The sequence below is a fragment of the Vipera berus genome, assembly GCF_964194415.1.
Source record: "Vipera berus genome assembly, chromosome: 1".
In the NCBI taxonomy this organism is placed as follows: Eukaryota; Metazoa; Chordata; class Lepidosauria; order Squamata; family Viperidae; genus Vipera; species Vipera berus.
This window is the reverse complement of record NC_138202.1, coordinates 184,037,817-184,051,571: the sequence shown is the minus strand read 5'-3', so window position 1 is coordinate 184,051,571 and position 13,755 is coordinate 184,037,817. Positions and strand designations below refer to the sequence as shown.

Genomic DNA, 13,755 nt, shown 5'->3' with positions numbered 1-13,755 from the left:
TGCCACCCATCTCGCCTAATCTCAAAGGCAACTGGCTCACTGCATGCAAAAGTCCTTTAACTAAAGACTTTTAACAAAAATTTAAACATTATATATTACTTCTTTTTGGAGAGTAGGAAGCAGGATACTCAAATGATCAAATGTCAGCACTATTTGGAGAATTGTAATGCAGTGGTGTACAGTAAATTAAATTAAAAGCATATCCATGTTGTATAGCAGGACTGTAGGGTATTTACATTTTTTTTAAAAAAATTGATGACTCTTCACACAGGGTTCTTGCCCTAAAGAGCTAACTCCATATCCTTGAAATCTTGCAACAAATCACCCAATAATGTCGCTGATTTCCAGATACTTTCAATTATCAAAAAGAACAAAAGCCTCCAATGTTCTTAAAGCATGTATAAGCCATTAAAAAGAAACCTTTTCCAAGGAGGCAAATAAGGAAGCAATTGTCCACCCTTGCTTCTCTAACCATGTCATAAGATCATTGCCTCATAATAACTTATGGGATGAATCTGCCTTCTTTGGCTGAGTTTTCAGCACTAATCTTTCCTAGTTAGCAAAAGTTGAGACCTTCCATAGCAAAGCTTGTTCTTTCTGTTGAAATGAAAATTGACTTTATTTATTTGTTAATTGTTTCCTGCCTTTATTACTTTATAAGTCTTGTTAAGGAGATGTTCTTTTTGTATGATTAACATTGTTAAAAATTTTCAAATATGTCAAACTTGAATATAATTTGTTCTTTTTTTACAGCTTTGGTCTTTCATATTAATTTCTTTGCCTGTATTTTCATTCATTCTAATGGCCATCATTCGAATCCAATTTCCTCCAGAAGCCCAATCAAACTGTAAGTAATTGTTGATAGGCATTATAAAGATGAATCTATTCCTTTTATTCCTTAATTATTTTAACAAATATTTGTTCTAGTTTTCTAAATGCTAAAGTGTGAGCCCATGGAAAGGGAGCCCTCAGATGAGGCACATTTTTCTTAATTATTATCCATCTTTAAATTTTCAAAATAATGTGGCATGAAATGAGATGTAATATGGAACTCCATTACGGCAGGTATTAGCATGGTAGTCCTTCACAAACATATGGTTGAAACCTGCTAGATCCTTCAAGGAATTTCCTCCCTCGCCAATCCTTTATCTGGTTTCAAGGTTTCAGAGTAAAACATTCCACCAAGAATATGGAGTGACACTGCAGCTACCTGGTTTGAATGAGTGGAAAGATGCCCCCATTTCTCACAGGTCAGAACAGGAACATAGAACAACAGTGCTGGAAGGTACCTTGGGGGTCTTCTAGATCAACCCCTTGTTCAAAGCAGGAGCATTACACCATCCCACTCAAATGGTTGCCCTGTTTTTGAAAATCTCCAGTGATGGAGCACTCACAACTATAGAAGCAAATTGTTCCATTGATTAATTGCTGTCGCTATCAGAAAATTTCTCCTTATGGATTGGATTTCTTTTTAACAAGCTTCTACCCATTACTTCTTGTCCTATTCTCTGGTGTTTTGGAGAATATGTCAACTTCCTCTTTATCTCTGTGACAGCCCCTCAAGTACTGGAAGACAGCTATCATGTCTCTCCTAATCCTACTCTTTCATAAACTAGACATACCTAACTCCCTCAAATGTTCATCATACAATTTGGCCTCCAACTGCTTTATCACTTTTTTAAAAATATTACATTATTTTATCATAAAAGATAAAATACAAAACAGTAAAATAAACAAACAAAATGAAATAAAACAAAAGTATACATTCAACCCTAACAACAACAAAAAAGAAAAATCAGTGTACAAAAAAGAAGAAAAAGTGATCAATTAAATCTAACATTTAACATGTAGGATCCACGCAGGTTGAGTGCTGAATGAAAAGAAAAAGCAGTAAATTCTCCTCCCCTTTTACATAAATACATGCATGCATGCATACATACAAGAAAAAGCAGTCAACAGGTTGAGCTAAACGTTGTTGTTAATTGTGAAGTCATGTCTGAGCCATCACGACCCCATGGACAACGTTCCTCCAGGCCTTCCTGTCCTCTACCATCTTCTGGAGTCCATTTAAACTCACGCCTACTGCTTCAGTGACTCCATCCAGCCACCTCATTCTCTGTTGTCCCTTTCTTCTCTTGCCCTCAACCTTTCCCAGCATTAGGCTCTTCTCCAGCACCATAGTTCAAAGGCCTCAATACTTTGGCGCTCAGCCTTTCTTCTGGTCCAACTTTCACAGCCATACATTGCAACTGGGAAGACCATAGCCTTGACTCTATGCATTTTTGTTGGCAGGGTGATGTCTCTGCTTTTTAGTGTGCTGTCTAGATTTGCCATGGCTTTCCTCCCCAGGAGCAAGCGTCTTTTAATTTCTTGGCTGCAGCCCCGTCTCTGGTGAACTTGGAGCCCAGGAAAATAAAATCTGTCACTACCTCCATTTCTTCCCCATCTATTTGCAAGGAATTGAGAGGGCTGGATGCCATGATCTTGGTTTTCTTAATGTTTAGTTTCAAGCCAACTTTTGCACTCTTCTTCACCCGCAACAAGAGGCTCTTTAGTTCCTCTTCACTTTCTGCCATTAGAGTGGTATCATCTGTATAGAGCTAAACATTACACTTATCTTAAAATGCCTCTGTTAACGATCTGTTATTTTTACTTTTAACTTTTACTTTGTCATACCACAGATAGGCATGCCACACAAATCTCAAATCATTATATGCTGCCTTTATAGATCTTAAGGCAGCTTTTGACATGGTTACAAGGACTAAGCTATGGGAGAAGCTGGAGGCTGCCTTAATTGATCACAGACTCCTCCATCTTTTATGTGCCTTACATACCAAAACATCCCTCAAGGTGGGGTGTAATATGCAAGGGTCTCTCTTGAGGTCAGTTGAAACTCAAAAAGGGGTTAAACAGGGGTGTATTTTGGCCCTCTTGCTCTTCAATTTTTACATAGATGATATGGTAAAATGGTTAAATAAACCAAATTACCACCCTCAAAAAATAGGTGACTGAAGCATTACTCTGCTGCTCTATGCAGATGTTGCTGTGATCCTCTCCAGGACTACAGTTGGCCTTAAAAGAGCCTTATGAGCCCTTGTCCAGTATTGCAAATATAATAAACTGGACATAAATTATGAGAAAACAAAGGTTATAGCTTTTACAAAAAGGCCAAAACGGTACTCATGGTATTTAAATAGCCACAAAATAGAACAGGTAATCACCTTTAAGTACCTAGGAGTGGTCATCCATGCCACTGGCTCACAAAATGTCCATGGACAATATGCGGCTGCCTCTGTCCAACGATCAGCGAATGCCATTCTTACATTTTTTTCGCACAAAGGAAGGACACTATGTTCCAGCTGCAATTAAGCTCTTTCTGGCCAAGTTGCTAGCACAGCTTCTCTACGGGACCTTGCTTGGACCCTCAGCTTCATGTTTTACACCATTTGAAAGAGTTCAATCCAAATTTATCAGAACAATTCTCCATATACCGCACTGTGTCCCAAATGCACTTCTGTGCCTGGAGACAGGATTGATAAAAGTCGTAGCAAGAATCTGTATAGCTTCCTTAAACATCTGGTTAAGGCTTAATTACTTTCTACAAGGCCTTGCTCCATTAATTCTTCAAGATAAATTCTCCTCTTCATGGATCAAGGCAGTTGAGTTCAACCTTGCCAAGCTAGGCTTTTCATCAGCCTCAATTCTCAAATTAGATTATGACCAAGCAAAACAAACCTTGTGTCAAAGGGTAGAGCACATTGTGAGGCAAGCGGACTTGGGTATAGCTCTGCTGTTTCTGGCTCCAGACTCTATTAGGTATGTGGTTACACCTGCTAGTTATCTTAGCCAATTGGAGTCAGTAAACCACCGGAAAGCATTTTCATTTGCATGGTGCCTTGCGTTTCCATTGGCCGTCCTGTATGGCAAGTATAAAAAGACACCATTGGCTGAAAGACTCTGCTACTGTGGCTCAGGAGAGGTGGAGACCATTGGATACATACTCTTTCAATGTTCCTTCTATAGAGCTATTCAGAAAAATCATATCCTCCCCATGATTGATTATTAACCCTTTTACATATCAAACATCCCTCTGTGGCTCTTTGGGCTATCCTATAAATTCCAAGGATAGCATTATAATTTGAAATACATTTCTACCTATGTTTTAATTCCCCAATGACTCCCCTCATTGATCATCATTCTTGCAGTATCTTGTAGTAACCACAGAATTCCCTTAATGCCATTTTTATTGTTTGTTAATTATAAATCTACTATAGCCTCAATCCTTTTACTATCCTTTCCCCTTCAGCTATAATATATCCAAGATATTTTACCTCCTTTCATACCATTTGGGCTTTATTTGCTAAACACCCTCAATCCTTTCTTCTGCCAAAAAGTTGCTTTCCCATTTCTTGATAATTCCCAAAATAAGATCTTACAAAACTGGGAAGCTACATAAGAATGTATTTGCTTCCACAGCTTAAAAGTGGTGGAAAGAAAAAAGGAAAAAAAACATTTGTCCTGTGTCAGATAGACTATACTTGTCCATGGGAGCTTTATCCAAAATTGTCACATTTTTCTTTCTCCTCCCCCTTTCACCCTGATTTGATACTATGTTACAAAAAAGGTAAAGCACATAGGCTCACTGACCAGTATTGGGCCAACGTTTCTGGAACGCCTTTTGTCTCAGGCAGATAATATTCAAATCACTCTTGTGGCAGCACATCAAAGAACAACAGGATAGCTAAGAAGACAAAAGATTGTCTCCTCCTTCCATCATTCATCAAACTAGAGTAAAAATTTATACAAAACTTTTGCTTTCAGAGAACTGTCCTCAAAGCATTAAATAGAAGGAAAATTGCCATGACATTTACAGAAATGGCTTGCCAAAACCTCCCTCCTAGGGCTCAACAAAAATAAACCAGCCCCAAAACACTCAGCCATCCCTCAAGGCCAAAGCAGGATTATTTGAACTCAAATAATAATCCTCAAATAATAACTCAAGTTGTCAAATATTTTGGCATACTACCACATACTTTTACCTATACCTAAATAACAAGGCAAAAAAACAAGCACAAACAGGCAGAAAAAAGGATAGAAGGATAGAAATAACACCCAGAGGATTTGACCCTACTGATAAACCCTTGGACAAAGACAAATGGAGGCATGTCACATATAGAAGGAAACACAATACTCAAAAAAAGAATCGGCATACAACTAACAAATCCCTTCTGCCCAATCCAACCCAACCCAACCAGAAGCAGTCCCATTAAAACTGAGCAATTGATTTTTCCCCTTAGATGGAAACACACAGACCCACAACCTCCCCCTCAAAGAAAACATGTAGACACCTAGCAAAGAAACAACTTCAAATATTCCTAAAAAAGTCACATCAACAAATACACCAGAGATAAACAGAAAAACACCCTAGACTGCAATCCTGCCAAAAAGAAGGTAAGTGTTGGTGATAGGAGATTCTATCCTCAAAGGAACAGAATCATCCATTTGCAGACCAGACATACAATCCAGGGAGTTATGTTGTCTCACTGGAGCAAAAATCAAATATGTGGTTGAGAACCTAACCAAAATAGTTACGCCCATAGATTACTACCCTCTCCTACTCCTTCACATTGGGATGAATGACACAACAAAGAACCTGAGCACAATACTGAGAGACTATAAGCAACTAATAAAGTTAAGGAGCTAAAAGCACAAGTAGTGTTCTCATCAGTACTCCCAAGGAAAGGCCAACACCCATTGAGGGAAAAAAGAATTCTAGAAATAAACCATTGGCTAAAGGGTTTGTGTCGCCAAGAAAACTGGTTTCCTGGATCATGGACTGCATTTCTTATACGAAGCACTCTTGGCAAGGGATGGGCTGTACCTCACAAAAACAGGGAAAAATGTACTTGGAAAAAGACTGGCCCAACTCATCAGGAGGGCTTTAAATTAAAATTGAAGGGGAATGGTGAGAAATTTTTAGAACCTGTAGAACCCAAAACCAATCATAAATCCCAAGAAAACAAATCAAACAATGAAGTAGGCAGTGATGAGAAAAAAGAAAAACTGAAACATACCCACAGACAGGCGTAAAAGCCTTAAATGCTTATATACAAATGCTCAATGTTTGGGGAACAAACAGGGTGAACTAGAAACAATAGTACCTGAGGGTGGGTATGACATAATTGGCATAACAGAAACATGGTGGGATGAAACCCAGGACTGGAATAGACTGATGGATGGATACAATTTTTTCAAAAGAAACAGGTCTACAAAAAGAGTAGGGGGAGTTGCACTATATGTAAGAGAACACTACATATCTATAGAAATGTACAGGATCAAAGATAAAATCTCTCCAGAATGTATATGGGTCAATATAAAAGAGAAAAAAGTCACATTGTCATAGGTATATATTACAGGCCACCCATCAGAAGAAATAGGTGAACTCTTTGCCAACCATTAACAAATGTATAGAGGAAGCATATCACAGCATAGATGCGTAGACTATAGCAGACATCCACATGTGTATGCGTGTCAGGTTTGGAAGCCTCCGTTTAAGTCTGTGCATGTGCACAGACATAGCCTGACTTAGGAGCGAAAGTACTGCTGGTAGATCTTGTGGGATTTTTGCATGCAGTTTACTTATGGTGGAGGAGGAGGAGGAGGAGGAGGAAGTGCGGAGCAGCCAGTCAGAGCCCAGATTGTTTGCTGAGAGAGAGAGGGAGAGAGAGAAGGGAAGGGAAGCACAAGTCTCTCTCTCTCTCTCTCTCTCTCTCTCTCTCTCTCTCTCTCTCTCTCTCTCTCTCTCTCTCTCTCTCTCTCTCTCTCTCTCTCTCTCTCTCTCTCTCTCTCTCTCTCTCTCTCTCTCTCTCTCTCTCTCTCTCTCTCTCTCTCTCTCTCTCTCCAAATGGCAGAGGATGACTGGGAGCCGCAGAGAAGGAAGCCTGAAAAAGCTGCCTCCAGAGCTGCAGGTTGCTGACCCGTGGGCTAGACAGTCACTTCTCTGAGATGGTATAGGTTCTCCTGCTTGAGCACGGGGCTGGACTAGAAGACCTTCAAGGTCCCTTCCAGCTCTATTCTATTCTATTCTATTCTATTCTATTCTATTCTATTCTATTCTATTCTATTCTATTCTATTCTATTCTATTCTATTCTATTCTATTCTATTCTATTCTATCTCAGTTGCTGGTCCTGATTATGGTCACTCAGTGAGGCTGACCTATATTCCAGTGGATCCATTGTAAATACTGGAGGCAGCCTATGGTTTTTAATGAAGTTGGATTAATTTTAATTTAATTAATTGAATCAATGTAACTTAATAGCACTATTAATTACTTATGTGCACCAAATAGTTCATGTTTGCACTAGAATTATTTGTAGCAGGAGTCCAAGGTGAAAAGTACCTTTGCAGCAGCAGGTCAGTTTTCCTGTAAATTTCATTTCTACACTGAACAAGTCTTTGTTTTTTAAAAAAGTGTTCTTCATTTGTACCTTTTCTTTTTGTGTATGGTTCTATTTCTTTTTGCCAGAAAACTTTCCATATTTTTTTAAAAAACAGATAAATATTTTTTTCACTAATTCCCATGGCTGTGTCCTTTTATTTCATCTTTTTCAGGTTACCTGGCCCCTCGGAATCTTCCCAGCACAGGTTTCTTGCCATTTCTCCAAACTGTGCTTTGCAGTTCTGATGCCACATGCAAAAGTGCACCATATACTCCTGAAGATCTTTTGCCCAAGTTGAATATTTCACTTAAAAGCAGGTAAAAAAGGTTCCTTGGCTTCCTACATGTGCTATATTATATATGGTTGTGCTAATTAAAGTGATGAACCATGGCCTAGTCCCCACTGAGGGAATCATCCTCTCTTGGATGTTTAACCTCAGATTCACATGCTCTTTTCTAAGAAGAGAAATTTTCTTCCTGTAGGAGCATTCAGTTACACGAGATCTTTTAGAATTGCCCTCTGTCAAAGAAATCCAGACTAAGATTTTTGAGGTCCACATTTTCTTAAAAGGCACAGAGCAATTTGAAACCAGGCAGGGTCAAACACAGAGGGGACTCCCACTAAGGATTTGATCCCTTTAAAACTTTGTTGAGATTTTAAATATGTTAATATGGACCACTTGGACTCTTCTAAAGTAGTGAAATATGGAATAACATTGGATGTGCATAGCAAAGACAATATTGACTCATCACATGGTTGTGTGTATGGGTGCACTCTGATGCAAAAGGGTCTTATTCTGCCATTACCTTGGCATGGAATATTGGGAAATTCAGAATAACAGAATAGCAGAGTTGGAAGGGATCTTGGAGGTCTTGTAGTCCAACTTGCTCAGGCAGGAGATCCCACACCAGTCCAGACAAGTGGCTGTCTAGTCTCTTAAAAGCCTCCAATGACAGAGCATGCACAACTTCTAAAGGCAAGCCATTCCACTGATTAATTGATGTCACTGTTAGGAAATTTCTCCTTAGTTCTAGGAGAATTCTCATTTCTTGTCTTGCCTTCTGGTGCTATGGAAAATAGGTTGACCCCACTTCTTTGTGGCAGCCCTTAAATATTGGAACACTGCTATCATGTAACTTCTAGTCAGTGGTGGGATTCAGCCAGTTTGCACCACTTCAGCAGAACCGGTAGCTAATTTTTTGTTGCTGAGGCCCAGAATGGACTTCTGGAAGCAGCATCCACACAGAGAACTGGAGGCTAAAACATATAAGGAACGGTTGCTGGAATTGGGCATGTCTACTTTAATGATGAGAAGGACTAGGGGTGACATGATAGCAGTGTTCCAATATCTCAGGGGTTACCACAAAGAAGAGGGAGTCAATCTATTCTCCAAAGCACCTGAAGGCAGGACAAGAAGCAACTGATGGAAAGTAATCAAAGAGAGAAGCAACCTAGAACTAAGGAGTAATTTCCTGACAATTAGAACAATTAATCAGTGGAACAACCTGCCTCCAGAAGTTGTAAATGCTCCAATACTGGAAGTTTTTAAGAAGAGACTGGACAGCTATTTGTCTGAAATTGTATAGTGTTTCCTGCCTGAGCAGGGGTTTGGACTAGAAGACCTACAAGCTCCCTTCCAACATTGTTGTTATTATTATTGATTAGACAAACCCAATTCCTGCAACCATTCTTCATTTGTTTTAGCCTTCAGCCCTCTAATCATCTTTGTTGCTCTTTTCTGCATTCTTTCCAGAGACTCAACATCTTTTTTTATAATATGGTGACCAAAATTGGATGCAGTATTCTAAGCATGGTCTTACTAAGGCTTATTAATTCCCGTTATGTCTTTCAAAAAAGCTGCAAAATTAGATTAAATACTTTGATCCCCACCGAATTGGAAATTCCTTTGAATTTTACTTCTGGGAAGCATAAGGAGCAAGAAGATGGAGAACTGTCTCTCTTCTGGCCTTGAACATGATCTTGTTCTGCAAGGGTTTTTTGTGGCTGCATGGAATACTGTGGGGAGCCAGAAACCATTCAGAAACCAGCTTAAATGGTCATTGGTGGGCCAGTAAAAAGAGGGCTTCTCTCCTGGTCCACCTCCGGAAAATGAATTCAAGACTTCTAAAATGAGATCCTTCTAGCCTCTGTGTATCCCAGATGTGCTTCCTCTGTTTACTTCTCATTTGTTATAGAGCTGGATATCATTTTTACCAACAGGCATCTAACCCTTCACATATTCATTTTCCTTATAGCAATATACTATGTTGAATGTTGTATTTTTTCATATTCACATTTCAAATGTTATGTGAAGCACTGGGAGCTTTGGGTGAAATCCATTTTTGTAAGTAACTGGTATCTGAGATAATCTAAAGCTGGGGTGAAGTCCCATGATAGAGCATGTCATCCATTCTTTACGTTCTTCTGTATTCCAACTCAAGGGTGATATTCTGACAGTGTTCAGGTGGATTTCTTCTGTCTAACTCACTGACTGCTGCTGTTGCCTCTGGCATGTATGAGAACACTTATGAGTTTATTTATTTATTTTATTTTAATTCCATTTATATCCTGCCCTTCTCCGAAGACTCAGGGCGGCTTACAAGCTTAAAGCAGCAAGAAATATATATATATGTATGTATGTATGTATGTATGTATGTATGTATGTATGTATATATATATGTATGTATATATAAATATGTAGATCTTTGGTCATTCGGGTTTTTCCCCACGTAGAATTGGAGGTATCAGGGCAACGTTTCGACGAAATCTCATCCGTCATCCTCAGGCTGGTGGCTTCAGCTTCGTTCTTCTGGGAGAAGTGTGTGGTAGTGGCTGTTTTTTCTTCTTTTTTAAACTGCCAGAGGGGGTGTGGTCTGTGGGTGGTGGTGTGCTCTGATTGGGTGAGGGGTTAGCTGTGTTCTGATTGGGTGGGAGTGTGTTTTGAATGGGGGCTGTGTTCTGATTGGGTGGGGATGTGTTTTGAGTGGATGGGCTGGTCTCAGCTGCCAGCCTTAGACCTGAACTGGTGAGTTGTGCTGCTTTTGTTCGGCTCCATGTTTGTGGTGGTGCCATGTTTTGATAGTGTCAGTTTGCTTATTGTGTGGTTTGGAGGGGTTTAAAGTGGCTGATGTTGCAGCTGTAGATAGGTTTCTGTTTTGTGGTTGTGTGTCGTTATCGTTGTGGGTTCAGATTTGCTTTTTGAATGGTTGTGTGGTGGTGATGTCATGTGATGTTATCATGAGTTTGGGTCTGATATCATTCTTGGTGGTTGGGACTCGTCTGTCAATCAAGGCGGGTTTCCAAATGGCTGGTAGGCGAGAGGTATCATCTCGTTTGTTCATGCTGTGGGGGCGTTTTTCTATCTCGATGGCTTCTCTGATTATTCTGTTGTTAAAATGTGGGATTCCCCATTCTATCATTTATTTATCTATTAGCTAAAATACCAAATATTGCAAGCATATCTAACCAAATTGTCTCAGATTTCTCTCATTTATTCTCTATACCAAATTTTCATGGGAACTTGAGAAAGTGAATTTATTTTTCATTCTTTGCATCACAAGATGATTTATTCTTCCAGTTCTGCAGAGTCAGTTTTCTTGCTATGACATAAACACTGCCATTTTATATCATCAAAGTATATGTTCGAGATGCAAAGGAAATATTTAACATGAAAACAATATGAAATGACTTTTGTTTCATAAATTGTAAGCAGAAAACTGCTAAACATTTTTAGCAGTTTGGGTGCTCTAATGTGACGTTTGTGCACCCACTCGTTCTGTGAGGAGAGAAGGTGTTTCCATGCTACTAGGTATTGGGTTGCCCCATGGTACTTCCTAGAATCTAAGATTTCTTTTATTTCAAAGTGTTGTTCTCCTTCAAACATGATTGGAGGTGGTGGAGAAGGGATTTTTGGCCGTAAGGGCAACTGTTGTTCTCGTTTCAGCAAGCTGCAGTGAAAGATTGGGTGTATTTGTTTGAGGTTCTTTGGTAATTCTAATTCTACTGTTACTGGGTTTATGATTCTCTTAATTGGAAAAGGTCCTATATACTTTGGACCAAGATTTTTACAGGTCTGTAGGGATTTTCGGTATTTTGTAGACAAATATATCATTTCTCCTACAGTGAATGGTTTAGGTTTGACTCTTTTTATCTGCCTGTTTTGTGTGCCTGTCTAGCTTCGTATAAGGCTTCCTAACCACTGGCCAGGTGTTTTGTAATTGGGATATCCATTCTTTCAGTGATGGGATTGCTGGTTCGATTAGGGTTAGTTCTGGCATAGGGTTGAAACTTTGGCTGGTGGCTACTTGAAAGGGAGTGTAGCCTGTGCTGGAGTGGACTGTGTTGTTGTACACAACTTCTGCGAAAAGGAACAGGTCTGTCTAATTCGTTTGCTGGAAATTAATAAAGCACCTTAAATATTGCTCAAGTACTGAGTTCAAACATTCAGTCGATCCATTAGTCTGAGGATGATGACTAGATGACAGTCCCTGGGTGATTCCTAAGAGGGATAAAAATTCTTTCCAAAACCCTCGTGTGAATTGCACTCCCCTATCTGATATGATGCATTGGGGTGCCCCATGCAATCTGTAGATGTGCTGCACGAACAGTTTCACTAAGGCTTTTGCGGTGGGGATTTTTTTGCAAGGGATAAAGTGCACATGTTTTGAAAACAGGTCCGTAACTGTCACTGCGTTTTTTCTGTTTTTCAGTAAAGCAAGTTATAGTGTGTACTTTGCAAGCAGTCTTGTTATCTTATCATTGTAACCATGGTGAGTGTCTCATGTTCAGCCAGTTTACTACTGTGTGTGCATGCCTAAAGCAAAAGTTACTTTCTCTTTCCTCTTCTTTGTGCTCTCTGGGAAGATAGACATATAGGCAGGAGTCTTTTCTGTGTTTTTATAAGTTTCTTTGTAATTAAAAAGGTTAACAGTAGAAGATATGCTTCGGGTTTTCTTTGTTTATCATGCATCAAAAATGAACCACGATCCATCCCCTCTGATAGAGTTTTTTTACTCTTCTGACAGTAACCACCCAGATGATAGATAGTGTTTCCATTGCTTTCTGGTAACTCCACTATAAAATCCATGGATATTTCTTTCCACGGGGCCGAGGGATTTGCCACTGGTTGTAGCAGTCCAGGCAATTTCCCTTGTAACCTCTTAGCAGCGGCACAAGTTGGGCAGCTGGCCAGGTAGCTTTCTATGTCCGTTTTCATGGATGGCCACCAAAATTGTCTTTTGATTAAATGTAGTGTTTTTACAAATCCAAAATGCCCTGCTGATTTTGTATGATGGCACAGCTGCATGAAAGTGACTGTCTGGGTGGTTGGTATATATAAGTTCTCCCCCACCATGGCAGTCCGTCTTTGATTGTGCACACGTGTTTATTCTTCTGGAACCACTCATCTGTTTCTAAGATTTTCCAGAATTCAATTCTGGTTTGGCTCCCCAGTTGCGGCTTTACCTTAGCTTGGGCCCTGGCATGAGTGGTTCAGAATCGGTGGTTCACGTGCTGTTATGTTGGGGCATGCGAGACAGGGCACTGCCAGGAAGTTCTTTCCCCCAGCAAGTGTTTGAGCATAAAGCGGAATTGGTGAAAGTGCTGGGACCAGAGTCTTGCTTAGGGGTAAGTTTCCTGGGCGTTTTTAGTGTTTCCAAATTTTTGTGATCCATCCAGACCTGAAAAGGGATTTTGTTCCCTTCAAGGAAGTGGTGCCACATGAGCAATGACCCATCTCACAGCATAAGCTTCCTTCTTTCACACTGCCCAGTATTGCTCCCTTTCAGACAAGTTTTCTGGATGTTTACATGCACGGTTGCAGTGCCCCTTAATCATTTTCTTGTAACAGTACAGCCCCCACCATCACATTGCTTGCGTCTGCCTGTATTACAAAAGGTCTATCTGTGTCTGGGTACCTCAGTACGGGTTTGGCGGAAAAGAGTCTTTTTAATCTCTCGAATGCTGCTTGGCATTCCATTGTCCATTTCAGTGGCTGGGTGGGTTTCACTGAGTTTTCCCCCCTCATTTTTAACAATTTCATGATCGACAGGGCTATTTTGGCAAACGAAGGGATGAATTGGTGGTAAAAGTTTGCGAAGCCCAGGAAGCTTTGCAGTTGTTCCTTGTGCATGGTGGTGCCCATTCTAATACTGCTCTGATCTTCTTGAGGTCCATTTCAATACCCTGTGGGGATATGCAATAACCCAGATAGTCTATTTTTTCCTGGTGGAATTCACATTTCGATAGTTTGGCATGTAGGTGGGCAGCCTCCACCTTCTTTAAAACTGTTCTGACCAGTTTGACATGCTCCTCTTT

General features: G+C 40.0%; 1 protein-coding gene across 1 annotated transcript in view; it reads left to right on the top strand.

Moving 5' to 3' along the window:
* ABCA12 (ATP binding cassette subfamily A member 12) overlaps positions 1-13,755 on the top strand; it is a gene marked incomplete at its 5' end in the record, with an annotated part of 277,161 nt that overhangs the window by 37,834 nt on the left and 225,572 nt on the right. The window contains 2 exons of the mRNA XM_081312657.1: positions 754-847; positions 7,613-7,757. Coding sequence (XP_081168783.1) covers positions 754-847; positions 7,613-7,757 — 239 coding nt within the window. The remainder of the gene's footprint in view (positions 1-753; positions 848-7,612; positions 7,758-13,755) is intronic.